At 51.3% G+C, this 18,948-nt stretch overlaps 2 protein-coding genes across 2 annotated transcripts in view; one reads left to right on the plus strand and one right to left on the minus strand.

Moving 5' to 3' along the window:
- Positions 1–880: 880 nt before the first annotated feature.
- Positions 881–4,763, plus strand: DLX5 (distal-less homeobox 5; the record flags this gene model as incomplete). Its single annotated transcript, XM_082847062.1, has 3 exons — positions 881–1,235; positions 3,199–3,383; positions 4,434–4,763. The coding sequence occupies 3 exons, from the start codon at positions 881–883 to the stop codon at positions 4,761–4,763; spliced, it is 870 nt and encodes a 289-aa protein (XP_082703188.1).
- Positions 4,764–15,559: 10,796 nt separating this feature from the next.
- Positions 15,560–18,948, minus strand: part of DLX6 (distal-less homeobox 6) — a gene marked incomplete at its 3' end in the record, with an annotated part of 4,122 nt that continues 733 nt past the window's right edge. The window contains exons 2-3 of the mRNA XM_082845854.1: positions 17,618–17,811; positions 15,560–15,811 (exon numbers count right to left, since the gene is read on the minus strand). Coding sequence (XP_082701980.1) covers positions 15,560–15,811; positions 17,618–17,811 — 446 coding nt within the window. The remainder of the gene's footprint in view (positions 15,812–17,617; positions 17,812–18,948) is intronic.

Genomic DNA, 18,948 nt, shown 5'->3' on the forward strand with positions numbered 1-18,948 from the left:
TCTTGAGCATCCTTGTCTCGCCCTTGTCTGAGAAATAACTCATCTTGGGCAAAGGAAGTTCTTGCTGCAAATTTGTCTGTCTTTTCCCAAATCACAAATTTTCAACACATGTAAATTACAGCTTGGCTCCCAGTACCCCACTAAAAATATTGTTCTCATCAGTTTCTTCTCACCTTTATCCCACATCCCTGCTCCCCACCCCTCTTTGATTCCCCATTTCAATATTAGTGTTCAATCCACATTCGCCCCTGATGCAGCTCGAGGCTGGCTGGGAGGTGCAGAGCATGGAAAGACCGTGGTCGACCTCATCCCCAAAACATGTGCATTTTCTGAGGCTGCTGATTGGAACACATTGTCTCCAGACAGTACAGAGCAGGGTGTTGGCGCTTCTGCGTTGTCTTTAGTATTCACTGAAAACAGATTGCCTGAGGACCCCCTCTTCCCCCAGCAAGCAACAACAACACACACACACACACACACACACACACACATACACACACTCCCCCCCCCCTTCATTTTTTCTCCCTCTTTTTTTTAAGCAATGCTTTGTTGTGCTAAAACTAGTTGGACGAGTTAGGGTGTTGCTGCTGCTCCTGAGGCCCTGGCCAATGGAACCCGATCCACCCCGCTGTGCGTAAGCGCGCAATTAAGGATTTAACCAAGGCTGTGCTGCGCCTCAGCCAGCAGTCAGCCTGCCGGAGACAGAGCCTCCAAGACTCCCAGCCTCCTCCTCGCCGCCGCCGCCGCCTCTCCTCCTCCTCCTCTTCCTCCTCCTCCCTCGCTCCCACAGCCATGTCTGCTTAGACCAGAGCAGCCCCACGGCCAACTCGGGCAGCCGCCGCCGCAGAGCAGCAAGGACAACCGCCGCCGCCAGTGAGCGATGACAGGAGTGTTTGACAGAAGGGTCCCCAGCATCCGATCCGGCGACTTCCAAGCCCCGTTCCAGACGTCCGCAGCCATGCACCATCCGTCTCAGGAATCGCCAACTTTGCCCGAGTCGTCGGCTACCGATTCCGACTACTACAGCCCCACGGGGGGAGCCCCGCATGGCTACTGCTCTCCTACCTCGGCTTCCTACGGCAAAGCGCTCAACCCCTACCAGTACCAGTACCACGGCGTGAACGGCGCCGCCGGCAGCTACCCCGCCAAAGCTTACGCCGACTACAGCTACGCCAGCCCCTACCACCAGTACGGCGGCGCCTACAACCGCGTCCCGAGCGCCACCAGCCAGCCAGGTACGGGGGCTGGGGGTGGGGACCGACACAGGGGGAGCCAGGATCAGGGAGGAGCGAGATGCGGTGGGAGATCCGGGGCCGCGCCGTCCACTGCAGCGCGGGCTCACCCGGCAGAAGGGAGTGGGGGCCGGGACTCTGCAACCACGAGAGGTTCCCGAGCCAGCATTTTAGAGATTCTTAGTAGAGGAAGCCCGCGGGGGAGTTCGGACCAGCGTCTCTCCTCTCTGGTACCCTCGGGCGACCCCTCAGCCGCTGGATTCCCAGCTTGCCCGTTCGGAAGCTGGCGAAGCTGGAAAGAGGGTAGGGGTAGAGAGAGGAAAGAATCAACCAGCCTGAGCGGCGTTTACGTAGTGAACGGAAGGTTATTTGCTGGATGTTAGGGTAAGCGTGCTCGAGGAGTGGGAGTGGAAGGCTGCCTCAAAGACTCTGCGGGGATTAGTGTGAGAGCAGCCGCGAGCCAGCGTGGTGCGGGTACCCGGAGCGCGCGGGGCGGGGTGGGGGCCGGAGAGCTGTAGCCCGCCAGAGGAAGAGCGCGCCGAGAGCCTTGCGGTTTCTCCAAGGCATTTCCCAAAACAAAAAGCCATTTGAAGGCGGAGGAGGGTTGCTGAAGGGTCACGATATTGGAGCAATACTTTTTTCCTTCTCCCTTAGATGCCTACAATTTGTTTCTCCTTCCCATCTCCTTTTGCATCTGCCTTGAAACTTAGTTGGAGAGTTTAAGAGGGTTAGTGAGTTTGGGCAGTAAGAGAGGTATGAGGTCTCCTAGGAGAGGTTTTGCTGGTCAGGTTTGATCTCTTCCCACCAGCACATTAATAATCCTGCTAATATTAGCATCCCCTGCTCTGGCAGAATCGAGACCACAGCCCTCATCCTCCACCCTTCCTCTCCTAGGAGCTCGCCACACACCACACACACACACACACACACACACACACACACACACACACACACACACACACACACACACACACACACACACACCGAGGAGAGGTTCTCCGCCCCTTGCAGAGATGGGCACTTTTGATAAGATGGTACTTTTGTGAAAGGGGACTTGTGGCCCCAGGGCATGTTTGTAAAACACGCGTTCCGAGAGTCTTTTTTCTCCCAAGTCTATACTCACAATTCTGCTAAATTCGTCCTGACCTGCCGCCCCTTTCCTACGAAAACACCCCACCGCGGATTCCTTTTCAAATTGTATTGGAACTATAACTCCTGATAAACTTTAAAAGACTGCGGGGAGGGGGGGCGGGTGGAGGGGGGAGGCGTGTCTTCGTTCCTTTCAGTGTCTCTGAATTTCGTACATAAATGAAAGATTTTTTTTCTTTTGGCCAAGAACTTATTAAGTCTATTTGTAAAAGAAACCAGACACATCTGTGCCCTCGCAGATCTGCAGGGAGATTATGGGGGCTGCATAATCGGCCCTCTGTCTGCGGCGGCTCGGACGGATTGCTGCTGAATTGAAGGAGCATAGTTTGCTTGTGGGTCTTTGAACTTTGGAGACCTCGGTTAGCGTCTTCCCTGCCCATGCGTCTGGCCTCTGCGGGCGCCCGAACAGACGCTGACATAAGGGGGGCCGCGGCCCGCGGCCTCCCCCTTGAATCCCCGGGAGCGGCTGGCCAGACTCACCCAAGAAACGTCGGTGAACACAGGGTGGGCTTGAAAACGAATCCGGGTGAAGCAGGAACCGCTGCAAGGGCTAAATCCCGGACGCCGAGAAAGGAGTTTTGCTGTACAAGGCGCCTTGCACAAACCCAGGAGAACCTGAATAAACAGAGTAGGGAATTAATCAGGCTACCTGGATTTTCCACGATGGGGAGAGAGGGGTCTCGTGAAGCAAAGGTGGTGATATGGGGAAAAGAGAGTGAAGGCTGCGTAGTAATAAACTCAAGGACTGTATTTGCAAGTTCTGCAAAAGGGCCATTGTCTGCCGACAACTCTAACCGGGTCTGTTTTGATTATTTAGAGAAAGAAGTGGCCGAGCCCGAGGTGAGGATGGTGAACGGCAAACCAAAGAAAGTTCGTAAACCCAGGACTATTTATTCCAGCTTTCAGCTGGCCGCGTTACAGAGAAGGTTTCAGAAGACTCAGTACCTCGCCCTGCCCGAACGCGCCGAGCTGGCCGCCTCCCTGGGACTGACGCAAACACAGGTAAATCCGGCCGCGGCTGGGCCAGAGCCCCGCCTGGGCTGCAAGCCTGGCTTGGCCGCGGGGTTCGGTCCCGGCGGGCTGGAGCCGATTCAATAGGGCCCGCGAGAAACTCACAGAGAGAAAGACACTGACCCCGCGCCCTTCCCTCTAGGAGTCAGGCCGGGTGTCGCCGCCGTGCGACGGTAGGGATGGGATGGAGACCGCGTTCATCCCGAGATGCAAGCCCCACCCCTTCGAGCCTCGGGCGTTGAGGGGCCGGTTTCCTAGGCTGGAAACAAGGGGAGGGTTGTTTCTAGGACACTCTCGAAGCTTTGAGAAACTGTCTGGTTCTCTGCACAATGCAGAGCCTCTCGGGATGAGCGGGGCCCGGCGGGCTCTCGGTGGTCTTAGGCGGCGCGCAAGCCGGGAACGTCGCCTGCAGCCGGAAGAGCTGACGGGTCACGCCCTGCGCCTGCGGAGCTTTAGGCCGCAGCAGCCTGACCTTCCGAGGTGGGAGGGCGCGGTTGTACGGGGAAATCTGCCCTGGATCGTCCCGTTCCCTTCACTCCCACCCCAGCCCCACGGGGGTCTTTCGAAGAATAAAGAATGTCATCGGAGCCGAGGAGGGAGTGAAAGGGGTCGGTCGGGAAACGGAGAGACCGCTCCTTGTCCGCCACACTCGCGCGCGCGCGCGTAGCCAGTCCCGCGCCCCTAGCTCACCGGGCCCTGGCGGTTGTTCTGGAGACGTTCGTGGCGCCGCTTTGCAGGCGCTCCGCGCAGGCCTACCCGTGAGCGCTCGCGGCCGCGGACACTCGCGCCCCCTCCCCCGGCCCCAACAAAAGACAAAAGCCTGGGGGTCCTGCCCCAGCAGCAGCCAACAGGGCGCCCTCTGGGGCCCGAGATGCAGGCTTTGCCCCCGGCCCAGCCCCTTGACCGTGCGCCGAGAGCTGCGGGGAGACGCCAGGGCCTGGCCCTCTGGGGGCCGAAATCGCCTCCAGTTGCCACCCTGGGGGAGGCGCGCGGGCAGCCTCTGAGTGTCCCGGTAACGTGTGCCTTTGTTCCCCCACCCAGGTGAAAATCTGGTTTCAGAACAAAAGATCCAAGATCAAGAAGATCATGAAAAACGGGGAGATGCCCCCGGAGCACAGCCCCAGCTCCAGCGACCCTATGGCGTGTAACTCGCCTCAGTCTCCGGCGGTGTGGGAGCCCCAGGGCTCGTCCCGCTCGCTCAGCCACCACCCTCATGCCCACCCTCCGACCTCCAACCAGTCCCCCGCGTCCAGCTACCTGGAGAACTCGGCTTCCTGGTACCCGAGCGCGGCCAGCTCAATCAATTCCCACCTGCCGCCACCCGGCTCCTTACAGCACCCGCTGGCGCTGGCCTCCGGGACACTCTATTAGACCGGCCGCTTTCCCTTGCTGTCTTTTTTGGGACTACTGTGTTTTTGCTGTTTTAGAAAATCATTTAAAAAAAAAAAGGAATTCATATGGGGAAGTTTGGAAAACAGAAACAAAAAAGATTCATGTGTAAAGCTTTTTTTGCATGTAAGTTATTGCATTTCAAAGGACCCCGTCCCCCCTTTTTTTACAGACGAACTTTTTTTGCGCAACTGTGGACACTATCAATAGTGCCTTGAAATCTATGACCTCAAATTTTCAAAAGACTTTTTTCAATGTTATTTTAACCATGTAAATAAGTGTAGATAGAAGAATTAAACTGTATATTCTGGATAAATAAAATTATTTCGACCATGAAAGCAAAATGCTTCTAAAATATACTCCATTTGCCCCACTTATAATGGGCTAGTGACATTTTGTGCAGGCAATTAAAGGAAGACAAACTCTGCAGAGATCCAACAAGGCAAAAGGGAAGACAGAAACTGGGGGCTGTGTAGATGCAGAACTGTAGATGTGTATACGTTGGATGCTGTACTTTATATGTCTATATACATATGTGGCCTGTTTAGAGTACTGCCACATAATATACATTTAGGTGTTTTTTGGCCTAACCACAAAAACGTTTAGATAATTTTAAGTTTAACCCCAAATTGTTTCAGGTAGAAAGTAATGCTGGAATCTAAATACAGCCCTCCCTGTGTGTAAGAAAGCAGCAGAAATCCCTCAATAACCACTCTGAATTCTAAGCTCAAAGCAATTATGGTGGAGACTGCCCCCCTCCCCATCAGCCTCTGTGTATTGCCAGAGCAATTAGACAAATTACACTCCCTTCAAAGGGAGCTTCCAGAGATAAGAAAATGAAAAAAAAGAAGAAAAAGAAATTTCCCCTTCTATTACATTTTTTAAAAAACCTGAAATGTTTGCAGTGTGGCAAATGGTAGTGCCTTGAACTCAGTGTATGATTATAAATGTATCTGAGCTCTTTCACAAGAGGAAAGGATCACAGGACTTGAAAACAATGATGGACCTAAATCAGTAGGCCAAGCAGGGCATGTGTGTGTAGGGGGGATGCATTCGTTCTGCCAAGAGAGGGAATTATGAGGTGGAGGAAAGGAAGGAAAGTATTGTGGCCCCGTGTTGATTTCATATCATGTGAGACAATATTCCAAACATAAATTACTTCCCTCATCCTCTTTACCGCTCTGGTTTTTTCAGGAAGGAGCTCTCTCTGCTTTGCTTTTACATAAGACAGTGGCAAAGCAGGTTCCAAACGATGGGAAACTGCATCTGTTTGCAGGGATTTCTCTTTTGTGAAGGCTTCTCTGGAGCAGAGAGGAAGGACTTGTAGCAACCCTGGCCTCTGTCGCGTCCTTCTCCCTGCACCTCTGCATACAGACATCAACAGTGTGACCAGAGCTACAGCCCGGGTCTAGAGCTGTACTCCCAGGCCTGAACTGTGGGTGTCTTTTTGATTGTCCTTTAGTTCGCCTGACTCTGTTTCCTTGGGATACCAAGGGAAATCGTTTGTTGGAAATTACAAGATGCGTGAGATATATTTAACAGCTAGGAAGTCAGCAGCAATAAATTTGACAAAATAGTTTTCTTGGGCGGGGGTGGGGGCGTGGGGGGAAGATTAGAACGTAAAAATTTACATCCTGTCATCTGAGGACTTCTGAGAAGGTTCTTCCAGGATTGGGAGACTAGACCTGAAAAGGCACGCTGTGTGCCCTGAGGGGAATTTACCTGTGTGCTCTCTCTCCTTCTCTTTCTCTCTCATTCTCCTTTCCTCTCCTCGTCTCCTTCCTTCTCTTCCCCTTTCCTTTCTAGCCTGCCAATTTAGAAAGACCTTGAGGGGATTTGATGGTTTGCCGGTCTTGAGAGGCACCCTGCCTGGCTCCGGGGCGGCGCATGGGCCGCGGCCAAGGCTGTGGACCCCTCCTCCTCCCCCACCCCCAAAGCGCTTCTCTTCTCGAAGCTTCTCGCCCCCACCCCACCCCTTCGTTCCCCTCCAGCCCTCCTTTCTCTGAAGAAGGTCCGGATGGCGACGCGCTTGGGGGAAAGCCGTGCGGAGCCCACTTTGTTTTCTGCGCTGGCAGAGAACAGGAGGATGAGGGGGAAAGGTAGAGGGATCCATTTCCTGCTTTCCATTCTTGGCTTGTAAGGCGTGCGGGAGTTTCCATTGCACCGAGAGCCAGCGCTTTACGTCTGGTGAATCCGGCTGAGAAAAACGCCCCCCCGCCCCGCCGCGGTTTCCGAGCGCCAGCTTCCCTCTGCGCTGGCACCCCTCGCCGCCCCCGGGTGCGTGTTCGCGAAGGCTGGAGGGGGCGCACCCACTGGGGGCCTGAGTGGCAAGAATGTGCTTGGAGCACACTCTTTACCTTTCTACACGTGGAGAGGGCAGATATTTTTCCAGCCGTCCCCATCACCTCCCCTCCTCTCTCCTGCTTTGAAAAGGGGATCCCTTCACTACCACCCCCGATCGGCCGGCGCGGTCAAGCGGAGGGAAGCGCGAGTTCGGACTCTTCCCGGAAAGAAGAGGGAAGCTCTTCTTTAACGACCACCCCGCCACCCCCAGCCTTGACACTGCTTGTTGTTAAGGACACCAGAGCCTCGTTGCGACGCGGGCACGCATGACGCCGCGCGGACAGACTAGGTTTCAGGATTCCTTCCCTTGTGCTAACCTCACTTCTTCCACTCGCAATGGCCTCTTCTCTCTCGCGGTTTTTTTTTTTTTTTTAACTTGGTCCGGGAGCCGTGGACGAAAATATTCTGGCAAACCAGTCTGCAGCGGGTTTTCCCTGGCACCGCGGGGATTCTCCCTGGGGAATTTAACTCCCTGCAGTCCTGCGCCCAAGGATGTAAAAATAACAGATCCTCAGCAAAGGCTAAAAATATCCGTGTGATGTTCCTCTCCCTTGCCCTGGCTTCCACCCTCCCTCCTTCTCACCCTTGTTTATTCCTATATCTAATATAAACATGTACCACTCCCCAGCATAGTCCCTGTCTGCCCGACCCCACTCTCCTGACCTCTGCCTGCCCCTTCCGGTCCCCACTTGCCAAGCTCTCAGTCTAGTGCTCCCGAGATGTCAAGCTCACCCCGAGATTTAATTTTCTTTTCCGTGGGCTTCTTCACCGCGCCCCCCATACTCCCAAGCTCCTATCCCCATCTTCAGACCACCTCACAAAGCCCAGGAGGCCGAGGGCATGCTGGCAGCCAGGGCCAGTATGATTCTTTGGTGCCCTGTCCGCCTCCTGGGCCATCGTGTAAAAGAGCAGATAAATTGGCCTTTGTTTGAGGCTCGCGTTGGGCTAGGCGGATTTCTGCTCTTACTCCCCCGCCCTTTTTCCTGGCGGCCACCTCCTTGTGGAACAGGGGGCGGCCTGGGGAGCCGAGAGAAGCCGCATTCCTGTGGGTGCCAGGCGGCTCCAGTGCTGAGCCACAGGGCCTGAGACACACACACAGAGGAACCCGCAGACCTCGTTGCCCTTGATCTCGCTCCCTCTCTCTCCCTCCGGTTGGGGCACCCACCCGGGAGCCTGTCCACCCACACGCGGATCCACCCAGGTCTCGGCCTCGGGCAGGAGCGTGTTGACCCGCACACCGACACACGCACGCACACCCTCCCGATGACACAGGCACAGGCTAGGCCGGGATCTCCCCGCCCATGCCAATCCTCTCTCTCCCGCCCCTTATCCCACAATCCCAGACGCGCCGGCTGGCCTCCTTTGGCTTCTTTGATCCCACCGGACGCCCCACGGCTCGCGCCGTCCCGGCCGCGCCGTCCTGGGAGTCGCCCATAGCGCGCCAAGGCCAGGCGGTGCTCGGCTCCTCCCAGCGCGCTCTGAAGCTTACTCCGACCTTGACACCACTCGGCCTCCAGAGCTCCCCAGCCCTAAGCGCGAGGGATGCCTCCTGGAACGCTGCCCCTTGCCCCTCTCACGCCCCCCAGCGCCTCCTTTTATTCGAATAGAGGGACCTTTAGGGCTCCCCAACCGTCACCCCCTCCCCGCCCCGTCCCGCAACCCCTCGGATCGCGCGCCTCCCGCCGGCCGCTGGGATCCCGCCAACCCCGAGCTCTCGAGCCCTCCCCGGAGGCACGCCCTGAGGACAGACGCCCTCCGGCACCTCTGGGAAGCGCGCCACACCGGCGGATCCGCCTGCGGTCACCCCTCTCCTCCGCCCTTAAGCACCCCCTCCCACAGCGGCTGGGCGGAGGTTCCCGCCTCCCGGGAGGTTGGGGAGGAGGCGCTGCGGCTCGCGCTCCCAGGTTGCCTGCGAGTGCTGCACACTGTACTTGGTTTTTCCATGGTCCCAGCGAACTCTGGGCCTCGAAAACAGCCCAAATAGTGGTAGCACATATGGGATTGGCTACATATTTTTCTACGCAGCCCCGTCCCCCCACCCCCGCCCCACCCCCGCCGCATCCGCGTTTTCTTTTGCATCTGACAAGCTTTAGGTTCCCCTGTGGTACAGGGCAGAAAGTATACACACAAGAGTATCGACTGCGGAGGGGCGGGGGAAGACTTCCCTTTCAATCATCCAGGGCTGCCGGCTGTAATGTAATAACCTGTTTTATAGGTCGAGCTCTAACCGTAAAGATAGGAACCGAGGGAATTTACATGAATCTCTCTTTAAAAGAGAAGAGAGTCCTGATTTGCAGCCATTGTTTCTGCTCTTTTGTTCGCTGGGACTCCGTATTTACTTCTGATTTATGGGGATCCGAAAGAGTCTCTTTGCCAAAAACGCACGTATTATTGAGTCTGTTCCACATCCTAAACCAAAATTTATATAAAACCGTGAAATACCACACATTACGACCTTTCGCCACAGGAAGGGGAAAAAATGGCTTCATAACATCATTCTACACACACACACACACACACACACACACACACACACACACACACACACACAAGTTTCAGTGAGGATTCTCTGTCAAATCTCCACCATGCACAGTCTAGTGTACTTTTTTTTTAAGAAGTAGGTGGAGGTGAAGGGCGGTAGACAGTACCCAAGCTATGATTTATTTTAAAGCATTTTTTTTTTCTTGGAAAGGCGACAAGAAGCCACTGGAAGCTTGTTGTCATTCAAGGACTATTTCTGCCGTTTGTCATTTGCAAGATGGGAGAAGAGGGCGGGGGAAGAGGCAGGATATGGACTCAACTTTCATCTATAAACAGGGGTCACTAAACAGGGGACATTTCATTATTGCCCTTAAATTCACAGGAGCTAGTAAGCCTGCTTGCCACCCTGCAGGGTGGCCCTGGCTGGGCAGCTCCAGGGTCTGTGAGGTGGTGGGAGGAGGGAGAATCCTCACACACTGTCCTACAGGCTGAAAAAGATGCCCAGGAAATTCTCTGTGCTCATGGTGGGAAAATTGAACTCCTGGGAATCTGTGGGCTTTAGGTGTCCCCGACCAGGACATCCCCACCAGGAACCAGAACTGGACTCCAGAAGTTTCATCCTGGCTGGGGTTCATCTTCCTCATCCTCAGGAGGTAGCAGCTGGAACCCAAGGTTTGCTTTCACTCTGGAACCAGCACAGCGCCCCAGCCTCTCTCCAGACTCACTTGCTGTAATTCTCCAACTCCCTCTCTCCTCAGTCCCTCCATAGTTTAAGGAGACTGACCTTGCTCTTTTACAACCATATCTGGGGCAGGGACAGTTCTTTAACAAAAATACCAGACTTTCTGGAATACAGAAAGAAGTACATCAGTGACTTGTAGCAAAAGAATCAGCTGGACTGGTTTACATGAGAAGGGGAGTGTTAATTAATAAAAGTTAGTGATAGGATTAAAGGCAACAGCCGGCGAAGCCGAGTGGAGGAGACAGCTTCCCAGCCGGTTTTATTTAATTAGCAGCAATTAATACATTTTCTGCTAATATCCTTTAGAACTCTCCGTGACTTGTTCCCAGTGAAAGAGAAAGGAGATGAAGCTTAGGAACACTTAGAAACACCCAGGGCGTTTTGCTCTGATGACAAGAGAGATTGCAAATTCATTTTTTAAAATGTTCATAAACAAATGACAGGCACATTCTGAGGCTGCCTTGATGGAGACAATTGTGAAATTGACAAATGGTCTTTGCTTGGGGGAGGGGCACTTTTTTGTTTGTTTTTAAGTGAAGATAATGCCTTAGGAGAGAGAAGGGGTAGGGGGGGGAAAGACAAGTTAAAAAAAAAAAAGAAAGAAAAAGAAAAATTATTTCAGACTCCAGGCAGCAGCAGATGTAGAAGCCCTTGCAAACACATCAGCCTTACACATATTGAAGATTTGGACACGTAATGCTTCAGACCACTGATCTGCTATTTTCTTAATTCCCGCTCTTCTTTTTCCATATGAATCAGTCTTTTGTCCTTCAGGGTTTGATTTGATCGCTACTGTTCACATTTCACTTTTGTATTTTCCTCTTCCTATACCATTACTCATTGAGTGCCCTGTGAAATTACAATCGTACATTTTCAACTCAGCAACCCATTTGCCGTGCAAAAATAGGGTCTAAATAATGGCTGAATTAGCCCTACTGGACAGTTTCAGATGTAACACTCTGTAATAATTATATTGCAGGCTGGATTAGGATGCTATTATCATAATCTGGACGTTTACAATTATCTGTAATTTGCAAAGATGCGCCAGGTCTTGATTACAGCAGTTTTTTTTTTTTTTTTGTATCACGCTAACCATCACTAAACAGTGACAGTAATAACAGCTAATTTTGCTGGCAATATAAGAGGTGCTGGGGTGTGCAAACAATTTCACACCTGGATGTGCTCACTCAACCAAGAATATAGAGAAAGAGCTTCTGCCCTGAGACTCAGAAAAATATTCTCCTCTGCTTCTGTTCAGTGTAGATTTCTAGACCCTGATCACTGCTTAAGAGATATTCACTGGGGGTAAGTTTTTATTTCTTGCGTACTTCAAGACACAGTTCATATTTCTCTTCTCACACTTTCCAAGCTATATGTGCTGCTGCTGTGATTTATTATGGACTGCAACTTTGCTTCAGAGATGTTTTTGAATTCTGACCTTTTATCGCCCTTAACAGTAGAAGGGTGGTCGTTCTGTGAGTAAAAGGATTTGGGTGAGAATGGGATCCTTAAGAACTCGATTGTCTTTCTTGCTTTCTGTGCTGTTGATATTTGGTGCAGCTTGTGACTAGAGACTGGGAAATGGACCGGGTTTCTGTAAGGTATGGAGGGAGTCTTCTGGAGATTCCAATCTAAAATATATTTGAAAAGTTGTTAAAGCTAGTCCTAGACGAATCCATTGAGGTCTTTACATGTGGCGATGATTTTAAGTTTGGGGGCGTTGAGAGAGCAAACGGAGTTCGCGACAAGTGCTCCTTTAGCATCACGGGTATGCGGACATCGGCAACGGCAGGTGTAGTCTGAATCTCTCGACTTTATAGCCCCTTTGACGCCTTCCTCCATTTGGGAGAAAGTTTCCGGAATAACTGGCCTCTGAAACTCTTTAGGGATGCTTTGCTGTGCCTTTGCCTCAAGCTGGGGGTGGGGGGCGGGGGAAGGGGTGGGATGCCGATTGTAGAGCTGTTGCCCACGAGGCCCAAACGCCGCGACCTTGGGGTTGGAGGGGCACGATTGGCTGAGACGCAGAGCCGAGCTGCGGAGCCAGGGAACCAGTTTGATTTAGGAATGCACCCGAGGAAGACCCTCGCAAGAAGCGGTTTAGTTCTATCTATAGATGACGCTGTTTCCTGACCCAGTAGATGCTGGAAGCAGCTAGAGATGTTAAGTGCAGAAGCCTGAGAAATCTTTGGTTCCCTCACCCCAATGCAGAAAGGCCTTTCTCCAGCGGGAACCTTTGGACGAAATTGTGTCAAAAGATAATGAGATGCTTATTGGCGCCGAGAAGAAATTTTCCCCTTCACCCTCACCGCCCATGCAGCTACTGTTCTTTTTTTTACTTGGAAAATATGGTCAGAACGAGGCTCTAGAACTCGAACTCCGGGGAAGTTCGAACGTGGGGAGGCGTAGTAGGCACCGAGACTGGGCGCTGCCTTCGCCTATGCCCCTCCTACCAACCCTTCTCTGGGGAATCACTTTACTATGGGGTCAATACATTCTAAAGAGAGAAAATGTTAACCCTTGAGGTTCAGAGGACCCAGAGGAAGCCCGATTCCACAGCCAGTTCTGGGGAGGACCCCTTGGTAGAACTTCCTGTTTAATTAAACTCATATTAAGAGGTAGAAAGAACGAGACAGGAGCAACAGGATAACACCTCCAATGCGTTAAAATGCATTTTCTGGGTTTCAGAATTCCATGCACTCACAGTGGTTTGGCATGTGTCTGGTGAATTTTTTTTTTTCAAGAAAAATTAGTGTTGGTTTCGATGTATGGTAGCTTTCTCTCTAACGTAATTTGAATAATTCAGCAAAGCCCCACTACCAGCTGTACTTCTGCAGCCTCTTCCATTCTTTTCAGCATTATAATTTTGGTTAATTTTCAATTTTAGGTCCTACGTCTCTGCAATTTGTGTATGAATAACAGAATAATTTCCCTCTTTTGTTTCGCCTTTCCTGTTCCTGAATCTAAATAAAGATGGCTTTTTAGTATTAAAAGTGGAAGAAAATTACAGGTAATTATCTTTGACGGTAAAAACGCTGTAATCAGCGGGCTACATGAAAAATTACTCTAATTATGGCTGCATTTAAGAGAATGGAAAAAAACCTTCTTGTGGATAAAAACCTTAAATTGTCCCCAATGTCTGCTTCAAATTGGATGGCACTGCAGCTGGAGGCTTTGTTCAGAATTGATCCTGGGGAGCTACGAACCCAAAGTTTCACAGTAGGAAGGGGGAAAAAAGAAAAGAAAACATTTTTCCTAATGTAACAATACGAATGCTAGAAAATGACAAGACTGATCGGTTTTAAACCATTCTGAAGACTGACTGAGCGTGGAAGTTGCTCAACAAAAAAAAGGAACGGGTATATTGGTAAGTAGTCTTTGCTTTGTGTCTAATTATAGTGACTGTCCTTTTGCACGACTGTATGTCGCTGTCATTATATGGAGCACTCTGAGTATCTCTATTGACTTCTGATAAATGGCTCAGTGGTTTCAAGGTTCATAATTTGAAGGATGCCCAGGTCTGTAGCCATTAATTCTCGCAGTATGGGGCTTCCTGCTTGTGTAACGAAAGGACTTTTCATTTTCATTATTTCTGTGCTTTCCACAAGATCGGAAGGATGTATTTCTTCCAGGATCGTGTATTTTCCTATCTAGCTAGCTTGCAAAGGGTTGTAAACATGAAGTAGTCATAACTGTGCATTTACTTTCTGTTTTTTTCTTTTATTCTTTCCTCTTTTTTTGTCAAAAAAAGCTGCTTCCAAACAAAGACAAATACAGCTGTATTATTTTGGCTGAGGAAAGGGAAAGGAGAATACTCAGTGTCAGCACTGGAAACTATTGGATGTCTAGAGGTTAACCTGGGGTTAGATCATTCTAATGATTTTTTAAAACAGATAAATGTGTAGAAATTACAATAAAACTGTAATATATAAAGGAAGCTGAGAAAACACCCATGGTTAATGTTAAAGTACTTAAGACAAAGGCCAGTGCTGCAAACTGCTATCTTTGCAGGCATTTGATGTTTATATATAGGGTTTCCCATATTAGGAAATAGGAATTCTTTTAAGAGTGATAGAAAATATACTGGGAGGGAGGGAGGAGGGGGTGGTGAGATAGAGACACACAGAGAGAAATATACAGGACACTCCCAGCGTTTTGTGGCTTTTACTCCATATATGAAAGAAGACAAAAACATACAAAGTATATGTACAACTAAAATTCAACAATATATACAGAAATGTTTCTTGATATAAATGTCCCTATTAGCTTAGTGAATGCCACCAATTCACCTAGTAAAGATGTCAAAGCAATAGAATGGTGATTTTGGTTGTTTCCTCTGTCTTTCCTGATTCCAGTTCAGGGTTTGGGGGTAGGGGTGGGGAAAAGTGGTTTTGTTTTGTTTTGTTTAAATCATCATTCTTGCTCATTGCATTTTGATAAAACATGCAGCGTTCCCCCTGTGGCAACGTTCTAATCTTACAGCTGATTTTTCCTTAGAGTAGGGCTGTTCTGTGAGGGTTTCTTTTTTCTTTCCTTCCTTCCTTCCTTCCTCCCTCCCTTTCTTTCTCTCTTTCTTTTTTCTTTCTTTCTTTTTTTCTTTCTTTCGTTCTTTCTTTCTTTCGTCAGGCTGGGATTGTAAATAAAAATGCAGGAGTCCGAAATGCTTCTCTTTCATCATGTAATGTCTTAAGCTCATTAAACAAGTAAAAACGCTGCCATGTTTGCGCAGATTCTTCTGGTGGGGGAAAATGTCTGTTAAAAAAAGTCCTTTTGATGGATACTCCCAAAGAGAAAAAGAGGCTCAGCGCCTGGATCCCAAGGGGTAAGGGAAAATATCCTTACAGTGAGAGGTTTCAGGAGTGCTGGCACAGAAACCAGTCCCCCCCATCCTCTCTGTACCTCTGTCTCTCCTTCTCTCTCTCTAAGATGCAAAATCAATTACTGAGGCTGCTCAAGGGAAAAGGCAGATGAAGAAAGGAAATGAAAAAAAAAAGGTGGGAAGGAAGGAGGGAGGCAAGAAAAGGGGGAGAGAGAGAGAGAGAGGGGCTGAGGGAAGGGAGGGGAGAGAGAGGGGGCAAGCACCCAGATGGTCTGGCCACACGTAAGAGTCCTCCCAAGCCTGCTCCTTGGCTCGGTTTGGCAGATGCAAGCAGGTCCCGGATCCTCCTTGCCTTGTTCAGACGTTTCCCTAGGGTATCGATTTCCCTCGGATAACTCACATCATCTGTGGTCTCTGCATCGTGTCCTGGTGTGGAGAGGAGTACCAATGCGAATAGCCGGCCATGTAGCTGTTGGGGGGCATACTGACGCCCTTGGCCGAGGCGGAAACGTCCCACACCGGAGGCAGCGCCGGCGAGCGCGGCGACAGGGCCGCTGAGCCCGGGAGAGGGTCGCTCTCATGCGGGTTACTGCCCTGCTTCAGCAGTTTCTTAAACTTAGAGCGTTTGTTCTGAAACCATATCTTCACCTGGAACGAAACGCAGCAGCCATCATTAGGCCCGAAAAACATCGAACCGGTGCCTATAGCTGGGAGAAAAAAAAAAAAACAAACCCGCGAACGCCAAGCCCTCAAGACCCCGCCTTCCTCCACCTCTTTCTAGCCGCTCCCCTCTCCCCAACCCCACCCCACCCCCGCCATTTACTTGGTATCTTGTCCGGATACCTAAAGTCATTGTAACTCTTCAGTTAGATGCAAGCCTAGGTTTGAAACAACAGCATAAATAAGAATAAAACAAGAATAAAGGCGAATGAAATAGCTGGGTTCAAAGTCTAAAGGAGTAGTTTTAAACGGAAAGCCAACTGAATGCACTTCCTCAAATAGCCTGGCATCTCTGCGTGTACTGTGAGCAAATGACTAAGAACAGATGAAAGCCTGTGCATTTATAACCAAATGCCTCGACTATACCTATGCATATACCGCATAGGCCACAGACTGTACATGGAGCATCTTCTGACATAATCCTGCAGGGGTTAGGGACTGTGCCTCACTCGTTCCCTACTTTGTACGTTGCTCAGTCAAACTGTGGTCATGATTGTCAGTGCAGTCACTAAAAGTCAAAGGGCTCCGGAAAGTTAAATGCGAACCAGGAATCTAAGACGGGAGCATATCTAAGCTAACATCCCAGATCTACTGTATTTGAAAAAGGACGTTCTATGGTACAGCTTCCTTTACCTTTAAAATGACTTAGCCTTGGGAGTCTGCTTTTCCAAGAGGAATACAAGTTACTGAGTAGCAGGAATCCCTTTAGACATGGCTCCAGTGGCAACATGGCAAGAGAAAGCAGGCTGAATTGAAAAGAAGAGCTTGAGGAGCATCTGTTCTAAGGCACCACAGAATCACTCCCCAGCAAGAGTCTCATAAAACCTGAAGTCCCCTTGCTGAAGATCACCCATTTCAGATGACGCCTACCACCCCATGCAGCTAAGTGAATCGACAAGGACAAAAACCACAGGTGATTGCAGCCTGGCTTTATGACCAGGGTCCTAATACACCTGCCTAAACCTCTTCCTGTGAAGTCTGAAATGCCCCATATGTCTTTCAAATTAGTAGGACAGGAGAACTTCAGCAACTGTACTTGACTGAGGCTTCACCTGCTGTAATTTGGGCACGTTTCTCTTTGATCTCCAGCTCTGCCATTGCTCCCAAGTTCTGTGATCCAGGGAGGTACCTTAGCCTGCATCAACCAGTCAACCAGGACGATTTAACCACTGAGTTTATGGCAATTTTCAGAAAAACTCACCTCACGCATCCTAGGATGAAGAGTTTGCGCCTTGGTCCCCTTACTAAATCCTATTGGAACCTATGCCTGTCTGGCTAACACAGCCCCCTTTCACTTCGTAATTCTTTCAATGCCAATGAGTTGAAATCCTTATTAAGTCCCAGGGCCCACAAAAAGATCCTTAAGAAACATGGGTCTTATTCTGTCTCCTGACCTGAACATCTTTTTCTCTTTCTCCTGCTTGTTCTCTTTTGTGTTGTTCTACTCTGGAACAGGACTCGATTAAACTATCAGTTTGGTCGCCAAAGGACACTAGGCTGGGGTGGGGTCGTCGAGGGTTGGGAGGATGTGCAAATCCAATCCAGTATTCAACACCAGGTCATTTATTCCAAACTGTGTTGTCCCGGGAAAATGCGTAACTGGAGCAAAGGCATTTGTCATTAAGCTCCTTCCATCCTTGGTTGACTAGGCCAAGAGTTCCTCCTGATGTGCTCCCTGCCCAATCTGAAAGTGGGGTCAGCATTTCAGGAATACTCGGGCTTCTCGGGAATTACCTGTGTTTGTGTCAGTCCTAAGGAAGCTGCCAGTTCAGCTCTCTCGGGAAGGGCCAGGTACTGAGTCTGCTGAAAGCGATGGTTTAAAGCCTGGAGCTGCAGGCTGGAATAAATGGTCCGAGGTTTTCGAATCTTTTTCCCTTTTCCATTGAACCTGATTTCCCCGTTTTCAATCACTGTGGTTTTTTGTTGATCTGCAAACAAAGGATACAGAGGAGCGGTCACCCGTGAGGCTACTGCTGCAGTCTCCCTGAGCTTGGCCTGGCCTGCGCTGAGTCTTCCCAAAGCCAATAAGGGTTTCCTCGAAGCGTCCCCACGCAACCCTGACCTCTCTGGGTTCACAGTGCCCGGGTGCTCCCAGCGGCTGCAAAAGCCTCTTTCCGACCCTGACTCTGTCTCTCATAATGCGCGGTGGCCGTACAGAGGGAGCGCCCTGGGCCCCGGGGCAAACAGCCTAGCTCTGCCGCAGCGGAGGCGGCGCCAGCCGCTCTCTGGGGCGCGCGGCGCCGCTGGGCGACTGCTCTCTCCGCGGAGCGGGGCCCCTCGGCCTGGCTTTACAGTGCCCTAAGGTGTGCTTGAGCCACCCTAGTGATTTTGCGGCCAGCTGGCTTGATGTCACTAGCTCCAAGCCCGGTGCATCAAGATCCCTCGGTGTGTTCAAAAATGATTCTGCTGAGAGGGACCAAAACCCCAAACAAAACACAACGAGCCGCTCAGACCAGCACCCGAGCAGGCTGAGCCTCACGCGGCAACTTTGTCCCCCAAGGGTGCTGAGCCCTGGGCTTCACCTCCGCGAACAAAGGAGCAGCCAACAGTGTATCGAAAACCCAAGGGAGGGGGCCCAGTTAGGGGTGGGTGTGGGAGACACCTCAAAGCCTGCGGGAAAGAGCCCAGTTGTCACCAGCTTAACCAGAGCCGGAGGCCACGCCAGCTTCTCCCCGGGTCACCGAAGCGCACTGGGCGCCTCACGCAAAGTAGGCCACTGGTCGCCCAGATTAGGCTGGGGAGCAAAACACGCTCCCCAGTTCCGGCCCAGAAATGTCCCCAGTCCTGCCAAACGCGGTTCACAACCCGGAGGGGAGGAGGGAGGCAAAGGGCGCACGGACCCAGCGGGCTGGAGAGCGCAGTGCGGACCAACAGGTCGAGCGAAGCCCGCGCCGAGCCGGAGGCGCGGCCCGAGCGGCGCGCCAGAGACGAGGCAGCGAGACGGGTCCAGCCTCGAGGAAGCCGAGGGTCCGCGGCTGCGGGAAGGGGCCCGGCCGGGCGAGGCCCGCAGGCCGGCGCCAGGAGAGCGGGCGCGCACGAGGCCTGGCCGGGGGCGCGCCGGGCCG

Source organism: Leucopleurus acutus (assembly GCF_964270905.1).
Source record: "Leucopleurus acutus genome assembly, chromosome: 9".
Taxonomy (NCBI): domain Eukaryota; kingdom Metazoa; phylum Chordata; class Mammalia; order Artiodactyla; family Delphinidae; genus Leucopleurus; species Leucopleurus acutus.